Genomic DNA, 21,761 nt, shown 5'->3' with positions numbered 1-21,761 from the left:
GTTAGGTTAAAGAAGAAAACAGGATTATAGGCCGCAATCAACTGGTAATATACTGGGTAAAAATTTCTTACCATGGAAGCTACATAATTATACTCTTCAGTTAGCTCTTACACAGAATTTCCATCACCTCTTGGAGCATCTGATGATGGGCACTGCTGGAATTGAACTAAGTGTGAAAATGTTTACGGAGGTGTTGTCAAAGGGTGGTCTTTACCCAGATAAGGTGTATGGCCATCCCTCTATTAAGGACTGTTGAGCCAAATCCATGCTGAAGTCTTTCAAACTTGTGTCAAATTTTAAATGACATCTAGCATCAAAATTTTAAATGATATCTTGTTTTTCCACTGAAAAAATAGCATTAACAAATGTGTCTGTTACATCTTAGCTACTTTTGGGGCTTCTTTGGGAAGTGTGGAGGAGGAACAGAATGTCTGAATTTGGTCCTCTTCAGATACAGTACTTTATTTATTTTACACAATCAATAGGTTGGAAGAGACCTTCAAGATCACTGGGTCCAACCCATGCTCTAAACCAACCTCAACTAAACCATGGCACCAATGCCATATCCAGCCTTTTTTTAAACACATCCAGGGATGATGACTCCCCCACCTCCCTGGGCAGACCATTCCAGTACTTTATCACTGCTTCAGTAGAAAACTTTTTCCTAATATCCAACCTGTATTTCCCTTGGTGTAGTTTAAGACTGTGTTGACTTAATTTATGCAGAACTTTGCCCTTCCTCAAAATTTAGTTTTCAGCAAATTTTCATGGTTCCTTGAGTTTTTCTGCTGTTTGTGGACAGCAGTTACATTAGTTACAATGCCATTGTGCTCAATGACTATATACCTAGTCTGGATTGTACACTTTTTTCCCCTCCATGTAATTGGTGCCTTCAGTCCTTGTCCATGATCATCGTCCTCAAGTGCTGGTTGTCAGAATTTGTGCATAAAACATTAAAATATTGTGTGTTAATACTTTACTCGTTCTTCTTTGGAACAGGCAGGCAGCTTGACCAAACAGAATTCAACGTCAACTGGAGGTAATTTGTCGTTTTCTTTTTCGAGTAATGAGTCAAGGATTTCATCTTGGCTACAGTCTTCTGAAGACATGGAAAAATGCTCAAGAGGTAATTATATTTCAAGAAAATTGAAAGTAGCCTAATATTTTCCCTAGTTTTTCCTTAACAATGAGAGTATTATACACTAAGTAGTCATTACTGTTAGAATTTTCTCTGAAACTGGAGGAAGGAAAGATGTGGTTGTCGATTAAGTGGTTACTCACTTTTTTTTCAAAAGAACTGGTAATTTTGGATGTGGGGGTATCAATTGCAGGCAGCTCTTCAAGAAGCCAATCCATTTCAGTACATTTGCTTTTATATAGGAACATCATGTTCAGTAGTAAGATTTGAACATTCAAAACCTAGTAACTTAAAAAGCACTGAGTCTTTGTACTTCAAAGTCACCTTCTGCTTTCATGCTTTACTAAGAGCAGGAAGATCTTTCTCATGTTGGCAATGTCTATGTGATATTTATTTTTTAAATTTCTACCTACCAGTGAGCTTCATCTCTAATGCAGAGGAGCCTCACCTCTAGGTCTGAATGTACAATTCAGTGTTGATGCCTGTGGCATTGTTGCCCTCACCATGAGGAGCTCTGACAAATTTCAAACTGCAGAAATTATCACATTATTCTCATTTTTCTGCACCCAGCAAGGAGAAGATATCATGATCATTATACACCCCACATAGATGTATTTCAATATTTTGAATTTAAACTTGACTATAGGATACAATCATTTTATCCAGCAGTCTAATGCTTTTAGTCAATGAATAACTTAAGCTAGCTGCAATCAAAATAGGATTAAGCTACAAAGAAAGAAAACTGTCAGTGTGTCTGTTACTTTAGGGCAACTGAAAATACTCTCTTGTTCCAAACAGACCTCTCCAACTGTCACACATATTTACTGGAAATGAACCAGCTGTTACAGAGCATGGATGTTCTTCACAGGACATATTCAGCGCCTGCTATAAATGCTATGCAGGTTTGTTCTTTAAAAACAAAACCAAAAACTAATTTCCCTTTCAATTCCAAAAAATAACCCCACATCCTTAAGAATCGAGGTGTTTCTTAGCGTTGTTGGATTTATGGCAGTCTCTATTGCTTTTGTTTGTGTGTTGTTAAAAGGTTGGACCTTTTGAAAGCCCAAAGAAGGAAAAGAGAACACACAGGAGGTGGCGATCCAGAGTTGTTGGGAAAGAGGCTAAAGGAATGTTACAGGTAACTTCAGTCCTTTCAGAGCCCACCTTCCTCCAGACCTTAGTTATTGATCACTACTTGGCATGACCAGTTAAGGAAATACTAATCCTTTTTAAGTAGAGTCCTGTATTAGCTCATTTTAAGTGGTAATATATCAGACAAAACACAAATGTGATGTCATTGATATCTGCAATAGAATATCTTTCCTGTTACCTTCAGGACACTGGTCACGTTTTTTACCCATTGTCAGTCTTCTCTAATTTGTTGGAGTTTTTTGGTTTGTTTTTTTTTTTTTTTTTAATGAGTACAGATTTTTGCAAATTCCCTAGATAGTTTTGTGCACATTTGCACCCAGAAGGCATGTGATTAGATACTTATAAGTGGGGGAAATAACCTAGCATATGTAACAGCTCTCAATGGGCTTGGTTTTTTTGAGTTTGGCAATCTCCCATTATGGCACCTTGGGCGAAGTTATATCTCTGGTTTCATTTGCCAGGTGTCATCCATTTAAAGTTTAAATTGATAATTGACAGTATTTTTTTTTTCATTTTTGGTGTCTCCAACATGGAATCCAAGTGGGTACAATAAAACAAGATTTTCTTTTGTTTATGAAAACATCACAAATTACTATCCTACTTACAGGTGCCTTCAGTATTTTCTGCCCCTATGAGACTGCATGCTTCCAATCCAAACTTATCTACAATAGATTTTGTAGAGGAGAAAAATTACTCTGATGGCTCTGAAACATCATCAGAATTTACTAAAATGCAAGAGGACTTATTTCACGTTGCACATAAAGGTAAATGAAATTGTCTTTTATAAATGGTTTTATATCATCCCAGTTTAGATAATGATATGACTTCTGAGAATGTTAGAAAACACCCTTCCTTTAATTTCCTTGAGGAATTGCAAGTGTTGAGATCTTGAGTAGTATGAAAAAGGTGGCTTAATCACCACTTTTTACAGTTTTTATTTAATAGAAAACTACCTCTTGTTTTATGTGCTAAAAGCCTAGATTGTTTTATTTGTTGCCAAAAGGTAAAATACCTAAAATCATTTGCTAGAAATACAGCAGGCGTTACTCTCTTGTGCTTGCACGCATATTTGTGCATATGGGTGCATTTATGTTTCTATATTCTGTGTGCTTCACTGTGGTTCAGAGTCAACATTTGTTGGTGATGCAAGGGTTGCTATGGTAGTAACCTATTTTTAGTGAATACAGAAGAGTAAATCATGCAAAGCAGCCAGAGGGGGAGCTTGACTAGAAATATTTCTTCCCTCAAAATCATTTTTCATTAGCAAGTGCTTTGTTCCATCACCCGCGCACCAGAAACATTTTTATTGTTTAAGTGATCTTGGTGAGGGAGGCACTTAAGCATTTATAGCTGAAAGGCTTTTGGGAGGGTTGGCTTTTTCCCCTTTGGCACAGATAATGGTTGATGGTATCAACAAGCATTCTTTGCTTGCTGTTCCCCTTTGGTGCTGATGTATCTTGATTCTGTTATGTAAGGAATGTATGTAAGTAGTAAACTTCATAAAGCCAATTATAGTCAAAACTGACGTATGTTTTCCAGAAGAGAAGAAGTGAGGGTGGGATGCAGTGGGAAAAGTTGCTGTTAAGCAGAGCAAAGAAATCACCTACTCAAGATCATCTTACTTGAATTGCCCAGGACAGAAATTTTGGTTAGATTGATCCACACATTTGAAGGGACAATTAACTTTGTTGTAATGACTGCAGAATCATTTTACTAAGAGGATAAAGAATTTTTCTCTAAAGTTACTTCATAGCACCCCTGTTCCAGGAAAAAGTATGGAGAAACCTCTTGTGTCACCTTTTTGATACAAATTAAATAAAATGTAACACTAGTCATTTAGTAGGCAGAAATTCTTGAAAAGTAAAGTTAGTATACAAAATATGAAATGCCATTGAAGGTCACTGAAGATTCTGGTCATGTTATCTATATATAAAAGAAAGCCTAACAGAATAGATCACAGTGGACATATTTCCTTCTCCACCCTATGATACTGTTAAAGATTTATTTGGATAGTATAAGAATTAGCTTTGGTAATGGTTTGCAGTATTGGAATATACCTTAAAAATAATTTTTCAGAAGACCAAATTGGGTTGCATAACTACTCATGAAATGATGAAGATTCAGGTTAACTCAGAGTGGATGATTAGGAGAGAGAAGTGTTAGGAATTTCTTGTTGTTTGCCCTTCTCATGCATCCATGCTCAGATTTTCTATCTTCATTTCCCTGTAAATGGATTCATTTTTGCATTGGCAAGTCTCATGGCTGTATTACAGGGCTTGATTAGGTCCTCAGAAGTCCTCTAATGCTCCAGTCAGATGAATGTTGAAAACCTACACTGACAAGTACTGCTCAAATAAATTTTTATTCCTTGTGGTTAAAGAGAAGATGCAATGTTGTAGTGGTGAAAAAAATTGTAAAAGTGCATTTCCCCTATAAACCCCCCTGTAGTGATGTTAAAACTGCATGATCTGTTGTCTGATTTAAATGTATTGGGCTGGTGATAGTGCCTCAGGAAGGAGAGGAAGTAGCAGCACAGCATGTACAACATTCAGGATCTGACCCTTTGAGTCACTAAATCATCTAACAAGCTGAAATTTCTCTATCACAGAAAGAGATAACAAAACCCAACACCACAGTTGACTTGCTTGTGGGGAAACTACTAACCCTATAGCTGTGGCACAATACGTGTTATAGCTGCCTTTTTCTTGATGATTTTTTTTTTCCTATTTGATTTTATTTTTCCTTTCATCTCTTCTTCTTGTAGAGGAATATGAAATAGAGTCATGAGTATCTGAAGATTCAAGCTTATTGGGAAACAAAAGCAAGTGAAGAGCAGATGTGGTTAGTTAGCTCTGTTGCCACCTGTCACAAATAGAGTAATTTTGACTGTGGCTAATATAGTCAACACAGTAGCCTTCACCATAAACATGTCTCCTACAAAAAATCTACCCTATAGCCTTGATTAATATTACTTGGTTTTAGTAACCCACCCTGGATCTCTCGACCTAAATTCTTGTTTCTGTCACCATAAATGATGCTTTATTGGAGTTTTATGTAATTAGTGTGTATACAATTGGCTGCTGCTGTTTTTAACCGTCCCTTTTTATGAAATGCTTCTAGTTTACTTCACCTTGAGGTCAGCTTTCAGCACCATATCTGCAGAGAGAGAAAAGCTGAAGCAGATGCTGGAGTACGATGCATCCTCATCTCCATCTGCACAAATAGTGGGCTTGAAGAATGCCTTAACATCTGTAAGTGACATGCTGAAGCTCACCAAGCTTCATTGTCGTCAGATACTACTTTTAAATTTTAGAGTAGTCAATTTCTGTTTCTTTAGTGTCAGCTGTGTGCTAAAATTTGCAGAATTTAATCAGTAAGTTATTCTAGATCACGTTTTTCAGAGACTTTGCTAAATGTTAAAGGTGTTGTCAAATCATTGGAGTTTGATAGATGGATTGATTTAGGTATGTAGTCTAATTGTATCATTTGAGATGGAGAATCAGAGGGCTGCTCTGTGGCTGAGTCTGCTTTCTTTCTGAACATGCTACTACTCACTTCTGATGGGTTGCAGGTTTCCTTTTCCTTTACCTAAGCATCACTCAAATATTCCCTGTATGACTTGGCATAAAACAAAGGTGAGGGTGGCTGAATGCACTCAGCTGTCCCTTCTAATGCACTAGAGCTTCACCATGCTGCACCACGACACTGCAAAGCAAATTCAAGTACAACTTGTTTATATGGTCTTCCAGCCTCAATTATCTCTCAGTCCTCTAAAAGCAGCAATGGAGCTATTAGGACAGAGTTCTAAATGACAAAAGATTGTGCTCTTTAAAAAGGTGGGGGTTTGGTTGGTGTCCTTTATGTAATTGGTAGAGATCAGAACTTTTTAGCTTGGTCATATTTAAAAATGACAACCAGACTGATCTGATTCCAGGGCAATGAGGGCAATCATTACCATGGCCTTAAAATTTCAGAGTTTATTGCAAACACCAAATCAGGGGCAGGGGAGACTCTCTGGCACTGATCAGTGTGATGTAGATTCTCTTAGAATTATTTCAGTATGAAAACTTCCCTTTACAAAAGCTGCATGTGATCGCAGTTTTTAAGAGTATGAGATGCCTCTTTGCCTGGACCTGTAGAGACTGTGATGTCTCCACAGTGTTTAGAGAAAGTTGAAGTTGTGTAATAACTCATTCACTTGCACTTCTTTTGTTTTTGGCTTTCAGATGTTCCACTTCTGATATTTGAATAGGTGACTTTTATTTTTTCAGTGTTACTTGTCTACCATTTTGTATCAGAAAATCACTTTTAAGATTGCTGAACTTAGTGAACACTCAGCTTAGCATGAATTATTTTGTTTTCTGGGCAGTGAAATGTGGTTGTCCATCTTCATCCTGTACATGTCTAAAAAATAATTCTGTTAGGTTTTATCTGATGCTTGATCAGTCTTGTAGCCCATCCAGAAGTCATCTGTGAACCGTGGTTGTTTCAGCAGGGTAATCGCCTATGAGGGCTCTTTTTAATCTGCAGATCTGTAAAGTCTGTTTTGCTTCCATCAGCCTGGCAGTGGAAGAAAAATGAGCAGATTTAAAGTGAATAAACCACCACAAAACTAGCATATCTGCCTCTGCTTCCCCTCATTAAGATAGTAGCCTTGACCTACACACATTCTAAGAAAAGGAAATACAGAATGGGAAAAGATACAATATTTCTGTTTTGGGGGGAGGAAGAAGCCAGCAGAAAGAAGAAAACATTTTGTAGCAAATAATGAAAATGGGAAATTGTCATTACAGGAGAGTTATTTTGCACTTGCCTGATGAGGATTTAACACAGTGCTGAGCATTTGACACAGTAGGGATATATAAACCTTTATGGCAAATTCAGACCACATATAGGTAAAGCCAGAAATAAGTTTTCTCCTCTCCATCATCACATTGGGCTTTCTGGCTTTCTTGCACCCAAGATAATTTCCAACACAAATTACTGCCAGAAGCAGAAGCATTTGTGGGATAAAATGGATGTGTAAACAGCAGGGTTCTCCACATCCTGGTATTGATTCAGATCACTAAAATGGGATGTAAGTCTTCAATACTGTTCCAAAATTAATAATACAATCTTTTATTTCAGAGACATTTTCATTGCAGGGTTAGGCTCTCTTCCTACAAGTCTACTCTAATTGAGTATCTGTCTATCTAATTGAAAATCTGTCTATCAGATGCACCCAGAATAAGTAAATAACATGTAACAAATATGAGTTTGCAGTAGAGGCTTTTTATTCTGACCATTGCCATTATAATCTGATAGGACATGAGTTGTACCTGTTACCTGTGTGAATTTGTCTTGTTTCTCTGTCGAAAGGCAAAGGAAACTGCCAGTATGGGAAAATTAAATGGTTTTGGATTTGGCAAGAACTAATGTTGAGAGAGGCTATGTTGGAGATGGGGATGAAGGAAGGGAGCTTGAAAAGAAAAATATCCCTACCATCTTTGACTTTTTTCCTCCACTGATGTCTCTGTTTCCTCACACTAGAAAAAAGAGTTTTAATTTGACAGATAAGGAGTAAGGTTTGAAGCATTTATAATAAAGGATTCGCTGAACCAATGAAAAAGGATGTGGTGGTGTTTTATATTACACTTTAAATAGTCTTTGCCCCTTTATATACAATAAAGCCCTGTTCGAGTTAGTTGAGAGAACTTTATATCCCCAATATTTTTGTTAAATATTCCAGGCAATAGCACAAAACACAGATCTTAAAGACCGGTTACGCAGAATACATGCCGAATCTAAGATCATTGATTCAGCATCTAATGCAAAATCAAGCCCAGATTTGGTGAAGGTGGGTATGGATTTCCTCTTTCAGTGATGTCCTGTTCCTCCAGCCCCTACATCTAGACAGTGCTGCATAGCTGCCTCTTGTCTGTTCTTGGTGTCTCCCCCGTGGTGTGGTGTGTTAGCAAAGCCAGTCTGCTTTCCTGGCTGTGAGTCATCTCTGGTGATGCATTGTGTGGTGTTTGGTTTCAAAGACTTGCCTTGTGAGCAGGGTTTCCTGAGCACATCTTCCATTGCTTTCTGCTGCTGGTTCCTGGTGTTCTCCCTCGCCTGCTTCTCATTCAGCATGTACAGAGCTGCCACCTGTCACCCTCCTGCCACTGTTTCTCTTGCCCTTTTAATCCTTTGTTAAGTTATGTAGATCTTTTGTCACCCATCTAAGTGCTGTTAGCCCAGAATGTTGGCTACCAGTGTGGATCATGTAAGGTTGAGAACGATTTTCAGACATTTCCATTAAAGGATCAAAGTTAATGGGACATAAAAGAGCCCTTTCAGCCATTTAGTTGTCTTTGTGTGAAGCCAGGGACTCTTCTACATCCAGTTAGCTGGTCTGAGATTCCACTGATGTTCAGACAGCTTTTTGGCTCGCTGCAGAATGCATGTGAAAATGGTGTAATTATAGGTCATAAGATGTGGGTGTTAATGGTGCTAGTGAGGGAAGCCAGAACTGTGTTATTTCTGATGGATTTTCCTAAATGTTAACTCATACAGAAACCTCTGATGTGCTTGTAGTATAAATCTTTCATTAGGACTTGAGTGCATGTAATGCTGGGGCTTTTACATAACTAATTATTTCCTTTTATTTTTAAGGACAGTTTAGTCATTCCAGAACAGATTCCATCTGTTCACTTCTGGTTCAGTTCTGGTGTAGTGGAGCTGTGTTTTGGTCATATTTAGCTGTTCAGTTTTGGGTTTTTTTTCCTGTAGGTAGTTGATCATTCTAACGCCTTTTGCTTTAAAACCCATGAGAATTTGAACAGCCCTTAAACTGCTGTCCAGAAAAGCATTAATGCATTGTTACTTCGTTTCAGGAGTTATTTTCTTTTTCAGTGGAGGTCCTTGCAATGACAATGGGTTATTTTTGAATCTTGTGCTATGTGCTATACACACACAAAGAGACACACATGACAAAAATAGCTTTCAGAAGGTCCTTTGGAGGTTGCATTCACAAATTCCCTCTGGCATGGCTTGGGCTGGAACTTGAGGATGAAATCACTTATACTGGAGAAGCTTTATTTTAAGACTGTGTGAGGACCATGATACAGTAGTGCTGCTTTGAGGAAGACAGGGCCACTGCACAAAACTTGTCACTAAATGATACATTGGGTGCTGTGATCCACCTGTGAAAATTGAAGCAGTATAAAATAGTAGCTCAAGCCTTTGCATAAGGGAAAAGTTTTGTTTGTCTATTGGGTAATTTAACTGTAGTTCATCATGCCAAAGTGGGAATATGGAACAAGAAAAACTGAAGCTTATGTGTTAGATATATAAACCTGATGCTCTTTTATGAGTCTTTCCTGCTTGCTTTCCTTCTCAGATTCAAAATAGTATTGGAAATAATCCCAGTAGCAATGATTATGTGTGTAAGGTTGTTTTTTTTTACTTCTATGCTAGTATAACTGCCTTCCTCCAGGAGGAACAATGTTGTGGTTCTCTTTTATCCCTGCTGTAAAAGGAGGGGTTTTTCAAGTCTTTTTTATAGCAGTTTGTTTTGTTCCCTTGTCACCATTATCAGCGTGTACCAAATAACATTCCATACTAACTACCAACAGAAAAGCTTTGAAAGAAGGTTTGTCAGCTCAGTTCTAGGCTTGTCACATTCATTATGTTGTTCTGAAAATAAAATTCCACAATTCCTGCAAAATTATGATGTGGAAGTCATGGTTATAAGCTAGTAAAGCACCTCATGCAGAAAATCTTGAGAGCAGCTAACACGCTCATTTGGGCCAGCATAGCTCATTTCCTTTGCGTTGGTGGAGTTATCAGGGAAAGCAGTAGCACACAAGCTTCTCCAACTTCTGTACTGCCACCACAGAATGAGAAGTCTCACTGGTCACCCCACCTTTGCCAGGCCACCTATTGGAGCTCTGCTTACACCAATGATCTGCAGTGCTCCCATGGGAGGGGCTGTCAGGATCTCTGTGGCAGTCAAATGTGCCTCCAGCAGCAAAAGCAATTCCAGTTACGTGGCTTTAATAATATGTTGGTTTTGGGTAATGTGGAGATATCTCGGGTGTGGATATGAAGGAATCACTTCAAAAACGCAGCACAGAAAATTAGGAAATAAAAAGACATAGGAAAACATACCATTATAAACAAAGCAACTTTACCCCTCTGAATTTTGTAGACTACTCGACGGCAGGCTTTGCATTAAGCAAGGCTTGAGCAGGAAAAGATTAATTAACTTGCTAAGATCAGGAAGGAATCTGAATCTAGGGTGTAATAAAAGAGATAGGATTTTTTTTCTTTTGTGGGCTTTTTGATGATACACTTAGATATCTCTCTAAATCATTCAAATAGCAAAGCATTTTTATATACAGTACCTTAGGTGATTTACTCAATATGCATTGCTTTATTTTCCTTCTTTTTCCTTCTCTTTTGGTCTGTTTCACTTTGGTTTTAAATCCCACTTTGAAACACATGCTGTCTTTCACATAAATTGAAGAGGGGCATGTGCAATCTTCTCCCAGTGTTTTACAGCCCTTCAAGTTGGGAGACTGTGGAATTGCGTGCGTGAATGTTGTTTGTGCTACTTCCCTGCTCAAAACTTTTTTCTTTTAAACAGGAAAATTCAAGAGAGGAAGGCAGAGGTCTGGTTCACCAGGTCTCCAATGAAAGCAGACTGTCTGTCGCTGACTCTCTCACAGAATTCTTTGATGCACAGGAAGTCCTGCTGTCTGCTAGTTCTTCAGAAAATGAGGTCTGAGCAAGGAGATTGACATCATCCAGATGTCTTTTCTTATCTGCTTATTGAGACTGGCAATCTTTCTGAGTTCTAACTGTACATCAGAAGACTGCCAGAAAATTTAAATTTTCAAAACATTTAGAAATTAATATGCCATTTATTTTTATTTGCTGTCATTGTCTCTTCACTGTAAAGGGTAGCCGGTATTATGAAGAAGTCTTACATACACAGTGAGGGAGATGGCAATTAAGTAGCTTGTATGCAGATACTGCAGACATTGTAGTCTGCCTTGAGGCATTATACAGGTGCCCAGGGAATTGCACCACAAAAATGCTTATTCACACCTGTCCTTGTGGTACCTGTAGGTACCTTGAGGCTGATGTCATACATATTGAAATTTATTAGATCTTTGTTTCCTCTCCTAGGTTCCATAAAAACTTTGGCTTTTGATATGAGGAAAGCCTTCTTAGTTGCGAAGCCAAGGAGAGGAAGCATGTTCCCACTCAAGTTAAAATTTCAATTATAGCCATCTCTCCCAAACCCAAATGCATCTTCTTAGGACTTTGTAGTACTTTTCTATAGTACTGAAAGACAGCTTAAACAGTTCAATTATATTAAAACAATAATTGCAGCTGAAAGTAATAATGTCCACATGCATTTGGGATTATTTTAATGAGTGATGTATCTTGCTTTTTTCCCCACCCCACACTCAGGTATCAGATGATGACTCATATGTAAGTGATATCAGTGATAATGTCTCAGAAGATAACCTAAGCAATGACATGGAGAATGAAAGACAAACTTTAGGTAAGTTCAGTGAGGTTTTTATGCCATGTTTTGAGAATTTTGTTACTGCTTGTTTTGGATATTTTTTTCTTCTCTTACTAGATAATTTGATATTACGGACTTTGAGATGTAAAAAGCTGGTTTGAGATGTAAAATGCTGGTTTGAAAGAGCAGATTTCAGCTAATCTGCTTATCTGGGCACTGTTGATTAAGCAGGATGGTGGCTCTGTATCAGCAGGGAAACACCTCTTTCCTTGGCTTCTGTGAGTGACTCCCACTCTCACTCAGTTTCTCATGGCCACAGGATTTTTTCAAAGTAGTAAGGACCACCTGCTTTCATTTTTTCAAAAAAGTTATTTTTTCTTTGTCACACTGTTTTTTCAGTCTGCAATTTAGCAACTGCATTCAGAAGTCCTGTTGTTTTAGAAGAACTTAGGGTTTAAAGGAACATGAGAATAATTACTCACTGGCAGCTCTGGTGCATGACCATAAGAATTTCTTTCTTGCATGTATTACTCATGATAGTCTTGTTAGTACATATGCTAATTTGTCCTCCTAATGGAAAGAGACTCAAAAAAAGAAGAATTGGTCATTACAACCTAATTGGCTTTGTGCCTTCAACTCATTTCAGCTAACCACAATGTTCTTCCCAGCCTAAAAATATATTTTTATTTTCAAAAGTGCTGAACAGTGATTTCTCACTAGCAGCTGTTTCCTGATCATCTCCAAGAACCAGCAGATTCCTATGAACTTGGGTAGTTTGATATGTATTCTGTAACTGTTCAAAATGAAGACATTTCAATTTTTCCTTAAAGTTAGGAAAGAATACAAATGAATTTATTTCCTGATCTGGACCTTAGAAAGCTGTATTAATATGGCAGTTCATCTTTTTCTAACAAAGGCTGTCACTGAAGCTCTTCAGTATAAGAAGCACCTCTGCATGCTTCTGGTACCTGCTATTTCTGTGCTTTGGGCAGCCTGCCACTGCCATCAATAGAAAACTGGATGTCGTTTTCCTACAGGGCTTTAGCTGCATCATAAATTGTGGGATTATGACAAAATCCTCTGGCCACTGTAATGTAGAAGGTCAGATCAGATGTTGATAATGGTCCAGTTTGGCCTCAGAAGTCATTGACTCCCACTGGAGGTCAGATGTCTAAACTTCCTTTGGTATTCATCCTGTCTGTCACAGCTCCTCCAAATCAGAACTGCCTGGGCCTTTCTGTAATGGAGACTAGGCAAACTTCACTGCTTAGAAGATTTGGCATCTGAGCACTGAAGTTCTTGCTCCACTCCATTAATTACTTCAATTAATGGACTGGTCCAGAATATGCAAATGAGCCAATTTGCATTCTGTTTTTAATAATGAGAAGCTGTCAAAAGGCATAGCCAAATCCTATTTCTGGGAGCCCTTTTAAACAAGGATAGGTTTTTAGCATTTACCTCATTCCTGAGGTATCTAAGGGAACATCCTTCTTTTTGGCCTCTTCTGATATTAAATAAATTCTTCCAATAGGGAAGTAAAAAAGTGAGCTCCTTAACTCTCAACAGTATAATTGTTTCAGGTAGGTTTTTGGACCCCTAGTGCCCATGCCATTTTTAAGCAAAAAGAAAGATACAGGCAAGGGGCTGCAAATGGTTCACCTGACCTTGTTATAGTAAGTCAATCATATGAGGTATTAGGACTTGGAGTTTGCCAGTGGTAGGAAAGATAGAAACTCCTTCCTCAAAACTCTGAGGCTACTGATGACCCTATAAATGTTCCACGTGAGGCATGGGCTGGCAGGCATGGCAGGCGTGGAGAAGTTTGTCCTTGTGGTCACCTGTCCCTGCTGTAAGCACTGCTGACACCCTGCTTATGTCAGTGGCAGAGAAGAGGAGGTACTGGTTAAGTGCATTTAAGGGCAGGGATTCTTCAGGCATGTGTAGCTCAGAAGGAGATGTGCAGCCCAGTGTGGGTTTAATTCCTTCAAGACAGAGCTGTGTGAGGAAAGCCAGGAAAGGACAGGGCTTGACAAACTGAGGCTATGCCTGGGTGTCTTCAAATAGTAACTGATCCTAAGGCAGGAGCTTCCTAGCTGCTCCTGAGGATGTGGAAAGATAAAATATGTTCTTGTAGTGGCAAACACACTCTGAAACAAAAGTGATGTACAGCTAAGCAATATAATCACTTCAGACTAGTGCCTGTTGTGGAGGCTTGTAGCTCTATTTGGATTTTGCTACAAATCCTGTCATGGCACACTTAGAGCTATTTATCCTGTTCTGATTACTTTGATATAGGAACACAGACTTCAGATATTCATGTCAAAGACTCTTGACTTGAGTCCTTGTTTTTTTTTTTAATCTTCAGCAAACCCATAGCTCTACAGTTGCTTCAGCTTTTGCATCTTTACAACACATCAGTTCTCCATCAATATATGGGTATATCTCAAAGTAACTCATATATATGGGTATACTCAAAGTATATCTCAAAGTAAGTTTAAATGCTATGGGGAGCAATGTGGAAAAGCCTGAATGTAAATTCATGGTACAGTAAATTTCCCTGGTAGGAGTATGCAAAGAAGTAGGAAGAGATCAGTAGGAGTAGTTATTATCCTTGCATCTGTAAGTTACATCTTGCCTTCTGAGAAGTGTCAACTTAATTAAAGCTCTGTCAAGGAAGGAGGTTTTATATCCCCTAAACAGATAGGAATCCATCTCTGTTACAAATAAAATAGTTATAATATTTACTCTTTCAAATTCAGTGGAAAGTCTGAGTCTTTTCTTGCAGACTTTAAGGGAAAAGGTCATTTTTATGCATCTCTTGTACTTGGCATTTTACTTCTGTTAATGTACAGAAAATGTGATTCTTAATTTTGTCATTTTTATAACAGGCTATCTTCAAACCACAAGTGAAATACTTAAATGATTCGTGGGTGGAAGGAAGTTTTGACAGAAGGAAAGATGGTTGCATTTTAATGTATGTTTGCAGAGGGGGATGAAACTAAGAAAATGTGAATTTAATTGTTCTGCCACTTCCTTCCTTTTTCAGATTGTATTTCTGAAAGCGGAATCGGCTGCAATTCTAAACGGAGAACGTGTTTACCAGCTCCATGCCCTAACACAAGTAACATCAGCCTGTGGAATATCCTGAGGAATAACATAGGGAAGGATCTCTCCAAAGTGGCCATGCCTGTTGAGTTAAACGAGCCCCTGAACACGCTGCAGCGCCTCTGCGAGGAGCTGGAGTACAGCGAGCTCCTGGATACAGCGGCGCACACGCCAAACCCCTTCGAGAGGATGGTAAACACCTGATTCCAAACACTCAGAAACACTCAGCAGAATGAGAATTAACATAAAAGCAGTGCTGAAGAAGTGAACATGTTCTATTCCATTGTTTTGTTTCTCTCAGCTGAGAGGCAAACTCTCCAAATGTCTGTACATACTCACACAGCCTCTATTTTTGACTATTCTGTTCCATTGTCTCTCTCTCCTCAAGCACCTTGCAGTACTGCAAGTTTAAACAAAAAAGGAGCTTAGTTCTGTTTTGCAGCTCTTGCTCTCTAATATTAAAAATTACAGCAAAAAGGGAGGATGGGATTGAGTTTAGTTCCCTCTCAAAGATGAAAGCTACAATAGATCTTTTTCAAGGGTGTCTGATGTGGTAACATGTTTCTTCATAGAGATGCTGGATCTTCCAGCCCTACATGACTGTGATATCTTTATATTAACTAAATGAGCTCCATGGTTTTTATTAACTGGTTTTCTGAAGTTTTTGTGTTTATCCAAAATGTTCAGGATCTCAAAACCAGGCTGTATGCTGTATGTTGGGTACAATAATGATGTCATCCTCTTCCAGGGCAGAACCCTGAATTCTGCATTTGGCAAAAGAACAAGAGAGAAGTGCATTTGTTGCTCTGCTTCCAGGTGTACAAGAGCTACTTAATATGCAAGCCCATAAATAAAGGATTAGAAGTTCCCTAAATTCTCTTAAATGAAAGATGGAGATTTTCCCATAAACAGAATTAAGCCTTTTCAACTGAATGTAACTTATCTCAAAATGAGGTTATTAATGAGAGTAGGTAATCATGTTGAAAACACTGCTTGAAAAGTTTCTTTCCTCATTCTGACACTTTAAGGGTTACAATTTAGGCCTATTCCCACACTGTGGTCATTCACTGGGGAGTTCAGTCCATAGCATTTTGTGTTCTCCTGAGAACATATGCTAAAAGGAAAAGGAAATGAGCAGTAGTTGTTCAAAAGGGAGGGAAAAGAAGCCTTTTCCCTCCTCCCCACACCCAAGCATCTGAAAATTACCTCAGACTGGTGTATTCTTTGCCTTTGAGAAATTCCTGAAGCAAAATTTAATGCTAGCTGTTGCATAGTAATTGCAATAGTTCAGAAAAGAGCCTATCCTCAGTGGATTTGTTTTCTGAAACTGTGAAAAGAGAGTATCTACACTTTCACAAGATGAGGAAAAGGGAATGAAAAGAGGAAAAAAAGTGTTACAAAAAAGACTTGAATCCCACGACCCTGAATTCTAATTTCTCGTGTTATGCTTGAGTTGACAGCAGAAATTTGGAAGGGCTACCTGTGTGTCAGTCATGATCAACAGTTTCATGATTAGGTAATAGCACCCAGTAGATAAAAAGCAATTTAAGTCAAACAGCATTAGAAATAGCAAAGTTGGTGAAAAATCATCCAATACTTCCAGTGCCATGTTTATGAAAAGGATAGTTGGTACATTTATGGAGTCACAGATATAACTATAAAAACCAGTTATTATACTAAATTTAACAGTGGCTTTAAGGTTACTTCTTTGAACTGTGTTGCAGAATGCTAAACTGTTTCAAACACTTTTCAGAAATGCTGTTTTCAGTTGATGAAATTTGCAGTATCTGACCCTAGCAATTATACCCCTGACCTATTGAATGACTCTGAAAATTGAATAATCCTCTAATGTGTGAACTAGGGCTTAGCTTGCAGGAGGCATGCATGTCTGTAGCCTGCAAATGAAGGGGAAAATACAGAATCAGGATAAATCTTGCTTTTATTTGTTTTGTGTCTGTTGTAAATTAATTAATCTAAGTCCCAAAAATGTACTTCCCAGGTGTACATAGCTGCCTTTGCAGTCTCTGCCTATGCATCCAGTTACTACCGAGCTGGAAGTAAGCCATTTAATCCTGTGCTTGGAGAAACCTATGAATGTATCCGTGAAGATAAGGGTTTCCAGTTCTTTGCAGAACAGGTATTGTATGCTGCAACCCTTAGAATTGCTACTTGATACACTGCTGAATTCTAAATGTGTGGCTGGAATTCTCCAGAATTACTGGCAAAATACAAAATTACTCTACGTTACCTGAGCCCAGCAAAACCCGAGGGACTTTGCTGAATTATGAACAAGGGGAATTGTTTTTTGAGGAAAGTCTGCTAAGTCTGTTGTGGAACATCACAACCAGCAGCTGACACTGGAGGAGCACAGGCTGGCAGGCTGCCTGCTCCAGTAACAGGATATCTTGGTTAAGTAGAGTGCAATTCCCCGTGCTGAAATCTGATCACAACTGCAACAAAAGTTTACATTATTGTAATTTTCTTTTGTGTGTGATCATTAAAAATACTGTATCTTCAGCTGTTTAATGCCTTCTTTTGTAAAAAATGTATCCCTCGTGCAAGTCAATCAACCACAAGTATTTCCAATGGCACCATGACTATTCCTGCTTTCTGTCCAAATACTTAGGAGGCTAAGCCTTGAGAATTGGCTACCACAGCTGAGTAGGTGAAGGATTTATACAGCACATCATGGTCTGAGTGTTTATGAAGATAATTCCCCACTAGTAGAATAATTATTAAGTATGAGTGAAAAATACTAAATTCTAAATTTAAACCAGCCAAGCTACCAGAATTGCTAAACTTGAAGCATATGGTAAAAAGAGATAAAACTTAAATACCTGGTGCCTGGTATCAAACTAAGAATGACTGAAAGCTGTCTCATTCTGTCTAGACATAACAAAAAATACAAAAAGTGCAAGTGGGCAAAGGTGTGCAACCTAGAAATTTGATCAGAGAAAGACTTCTCAGAGGCTTCCTTTAGGAAATGAAAAGTGCTTTTTACTGCCTGTGAAGGTACAGCATTTTGCACATTATGTTTTAGAATTGACAAAAAAGAATGTTATGTGATCTTTCCTTAGTCTCCGGAAATGTCACAGGCAAGAGTAAAAAACGAGGGAAAAAAAAACCAACAGAAAGTAATACAGTCAAAGCAAGAATCAAATTTAAAGTTCATGGATCTGGTTCATCACTGTGCTACTTCAGTACTACAATAATGTGTATGGAGCACTGCAAGTGTCAGCACAGCATCAAATTTGAATACTAAAGTGGTGAATAGAAGTTAGCACTGAGTTTAATGTTACACTGAATTAAAGGAAGGTGTTTTCACTTGAATATTGGGTAAACCAGTACAAAGGCTAGTTTTTATAAAGAAGAATTTTACTACTTGAGTGGGCTTGTGCTATGTACAACTGTTGTTCTAATATGAGAAATAAGTGAGGTGAGTTTAGAGTGGTGAAGTTACTGTAACAATATGGGGTGGAGAAATATTAGAAACAGAGGGCAGTATGGGAAGAAAGAAATGTAATGCAGCTTGCAAGCGTTAAATATTTCTCTTTACATCAGGAACGGTGGCTTATTGCTTGCACTAGCATTTTGATGCTTGCTTCACCTTGTTAGTGCAGGCAGAATGTAATTAATGGATAGACTCACAGAAGCTACAGAAGTAACAAAGATTCTGTTTTATCACAGGAGGGAGTTAAGAATAACTCCTGTTAGCACCATGACCTTACTCTGGAATTATAACAGTTTAAGTGAGAGCTAAGTTTAACCCATGTATTACAGTGACATCTGGGGTTAATCTGACTACAGTATGTAAGAGAGAGAGAGAGAGAGAGTTGCTCTTGCTGAATTAGGCCATAGCTGAAAGTAATTAGTACTTCTTTTTTTTTTTTTAAACCAAGTAGAGGATGTTCAATAAATAACTGGATGCCTGTGGGGAAAAATGTTTAGTAAGAGATTTGTGAAATGAGTAATAAAAAAAAAAGTAAAAGTTGACTTAACTTTTTTAAGTTGATTTTTCATAGTGAAAAATAGGAATCTGACTTGAAAATAAAGTTGCCCAAGGAACAGCTGGCATTACACATCTTAAGAGCTGGTCCTGGTCCTAGTTGCATTCACCCAGAAGGGAGAATTCAGGTTGAGGAGGAAAGGAGGCAGCTCCTCCTTTCTCTTTGTGCTTTTTTTATTTACTGGTGTATTTTAATAGTCTGAATTGTTTATTTGCTCACAGTCCTTGCTTTGCTAGTTTGGTGGTTGCCCTAATTTCTGCACGTGCTGTTGCCCAAAGCTGATGAAATGCAGTGCATGTGGTTAGAGTTTCACCTAGAAACACCTGGGGTGCCACTGCTGCAGTGGTGGGCATTGCTGGATGGAATTTCCTGGCTTGATTTCTTCACCCCTGACCCCTTAGAGATGCTGATCACTATCTCCTCCCTCATACTCAGGGTTTTGTGGTTATTCACTGTACAGAAGCTTTTGACCCTTTGTTGTGTTTTTGGTTTTTTGAAAATTTTTGTCTGTGCATTCAAAGTGTGGTTTTTGTTAATCTGTTAAGAGGTCCTAAGGATAACTTTAATTATTACCTCAGAGACAATGTACAAAGCATATTGCTAGATTTTCACTGGAACAAAGTCTCAGGCCTTTTAAAATAATTGTTTGCCATTTCTTTCAAGGTTTCTTGGGTCTGAGAACCTTTATTAATCTCACTGCCTCCCCCTTCAGGACACAACTGCAAAGTGAAAACTAATGTTCCAATTGTAAATGCCATGTGGGAATGAAGGAGAAAACAAAACAAAAGAAGCCAAACCAAAATGACTGTTCAAGTGTTCATGTGTTAATCTTTTTTCCCCCCTCTCTTTTCATGTCTTGCTATTAGGTCAGTCACCACCCACCTATTTCTGCATGCCATGCTGAATCTGTGAACTTTGCTTTTTGGCAAGGTAACTCTTCAGTCTATCATTTACTTTTACGTGTTCATAATGTTTTCATTGTATGTCTAACCCAAAATATCCATAAATTAGGAAAAGTTGAAATTCCTTGCTTAAATTTGTATTAGAATGATTTTATGAAATCTTAGCCTATCTTTACTTGCATTCTTCTTACTTGGATCCTCTGCTATTATAAAAATTCTCAGGAGATTTTGCTTTGTTTGGATTTTTTTCATGTAATATTAATTGATTATTATTTTAATGTACAAATATCTGTTCTTCTTTAAAATCAGGTTTGTTTGGGGTTTTGGGGTGAGGGATGTTGTTTTTTAGTAAAAAAGAATTGTATGTCAAGCTGTTTATAAAACAATCAAGCCTGAAGACAGCATGAAAAAACTACAAGTTAAATCCTGAACCTTGGCAAATCTTGTAAACCTGTTCTGAAAGCAATTTTCAAAAATGAACATAACAGCAAGGGTAAATACATTTACCTTCTCTTTTTCTGCTGGCATTATTACAATAGGTAAGATTTTGTGATATTTGACTACTGTATTTTTGCAAAGATGTGTGTTGAAGCTTTGTTTGCTGTGTACTGTAGTGAAGGTGTCAGCCAGTAACAGCACCTGTGTGATGAGATAATTTTGGAGTGCACACAAAACATAACCATGCCTTTTAACTCACTTTAAATCCTTCACCCAGGGGTTTGTCAAATCACATGTGGCCATATTGTAATCTTTTTTTTTCCTGATTGGCTCTGCTGACTTGATTATAGTTATTACAGATGGAGCCATACTGAACAGATATTGGAACCTGTTAGTCTGGGCTTTATTATTCTGTGTAATTCTTTGCTTTATAAACAAATACAGGGACACAAGAATCCTTTTGTTCATAGCCCAAAATCTAAGATGTCCATAAATTTATTCAGTAACTTGAACACTGTATAAATAAGATCAGAGAGCAGCCTGTTTGAATAAAGATAGGTGAGACTGATTTGTTTAACAGATTTTGACAACTGTTATAATTCAAATATTTTAACACTTCCGTTCAGAGAATGAAGTTCTTCTAATGAGAGCTGAGAATCTGATGAATGTGAGAGTCTGAGATTTGGTCTTGATGAGCACAGGACATTCAATCAGGGTGCAACAGGGATTGGGGATTTTTGTTTGCTTTGTTTTTAAATATGGCTGGCTGAGCTTATGGGAGGGCTAGACAGTGACTTTTTTCATTGTAAAGGCATTTTTTAAATGCTGTGACCTCTTGTAATGAGGCTATATTAACTTACATGGAAAGATGATTAACACCAATTTAATCATAAAGGCAGCTTGCCAGTGAGTTCAGTTCTTTCTGTGTGCAAAGACCTTTTCACTTACTGTGTCACCTTCTCAGCTGAAAAGGAGACAGCAGCACTGCCAGGGTAGTGCTGTCATCCCACCTTAGTTCATGTGTTCCATCACCAAGAAATCTCCTGATCACATCTTGTGAACTGATGACTGGGCTCTCACAGGCGCCAATAGTTTGGAAATAGCTTTCCATGACTTATGAAGCTAGCTCTGCTTTTGCAGAGGAGTGTCAACACATGAGCAGTGGAAATGAAGGAAGTTTCAGCTATTCCAGCATCTGTGCATGAATTAGTGTGAGCACAGCTTTGAAATAACACTTTGCTTTTCCTCTTCTGTCCTTAAATTATTGCGTGATCAAATTGCACCCTGGCTCCCAAGATGTTTCCCACGTGCTGATCTCTGTGGGACAGCTTTGCCATTTATGAGAGCATAGAATTTGGCACAATCTGGTGATGAATTTTAACTGTTAAGTTTGGTAGGGTGTACCTTTGCCTTTTTTCTTCCATCCCACTGCAGAAGAGAGAAAGCCAGGACAGAATTTGCCTCAACAACATCATACTGGAGGTAGCTTTGGAGCACTTGTGCAGTGTAGGAAT

The 21,761-nt window shown here is 38.2% G+C and overlaps 1 protein-coding gene across 5 annotated transcripts in view; it reads left to right on the top strand.

Moving 5' to 3' along the window:
• Positions 1-21,761, top strand: part of OSBPL3 (oxysterol binding protein like 3) — an 86,797-nt gene that overhangs the window by 52,027 nt on the left and 13,009 nt on the right. For 3 of the 5 annotated variants that reach the window (XM_077176161.1, XM_077176157.1, XM_054634504.2), the window contains 11 exons: positions 1,000-1,126; positions 1,937-2,040; positions 2,184-2,276; positions 2,898-3,054; positions 5,411-5,541; positions 8,019-8,126; positions 10,905-11,039; positions 11,738-11,831; positions 14,842-15,092; positions 16,900-17,037; positions 19,774-19,837. In XM_077176161.1, coding sequence (XP_077032276.1) covers positions 1,000-1,126; positions 1,937-2,040; positions 2,184-2,276; positions 2,898-3,054; positions 5,411-5,541; positions 8,019-8,126; positions 10,905-11,039; positions 11,738-11,831; positions 14,842-15,092; positions 16,900-17,037; positions 19,774-19,837 — 1,402 coding nt within the window. The remainder of the gene's footprint in view (positions 1-999; positions 1,127-1,936; positions 2,041-2,183; positions 2,277-2,897; positions 3,055-5,410; positions 5,542-8,018; positions 8,127-10,904; positions 11,040-11,737; positions 11,832-14,841; positions 15,093-16,899; positions 17,038-19,773; positions 19,838-21,761) is intronic. The other 2 variants (XM_077176172.1, XM_077176165.1) reach the window with 1 other exon arrangement.

Source organism: Agelaius phoeniceus, chromosome 1 (genome assembly GCF_051311805.1).
Source record: "Agelaius phoeniceus isolate bAgePho1 chromosome 1, bAgePho1.hap1, whole genome shotgun sequence".
Lineage (NCBI taxonomy): Eukaryota > Metazoa > Chordata > Aves > Passeriformes > Icteridae > Agelaius > Agelaius phoeniceus.
Note: the sequence above shows the minus strand (reverse complement) of the source record. Positions and strands in the feature narration are given on the sequence as shown.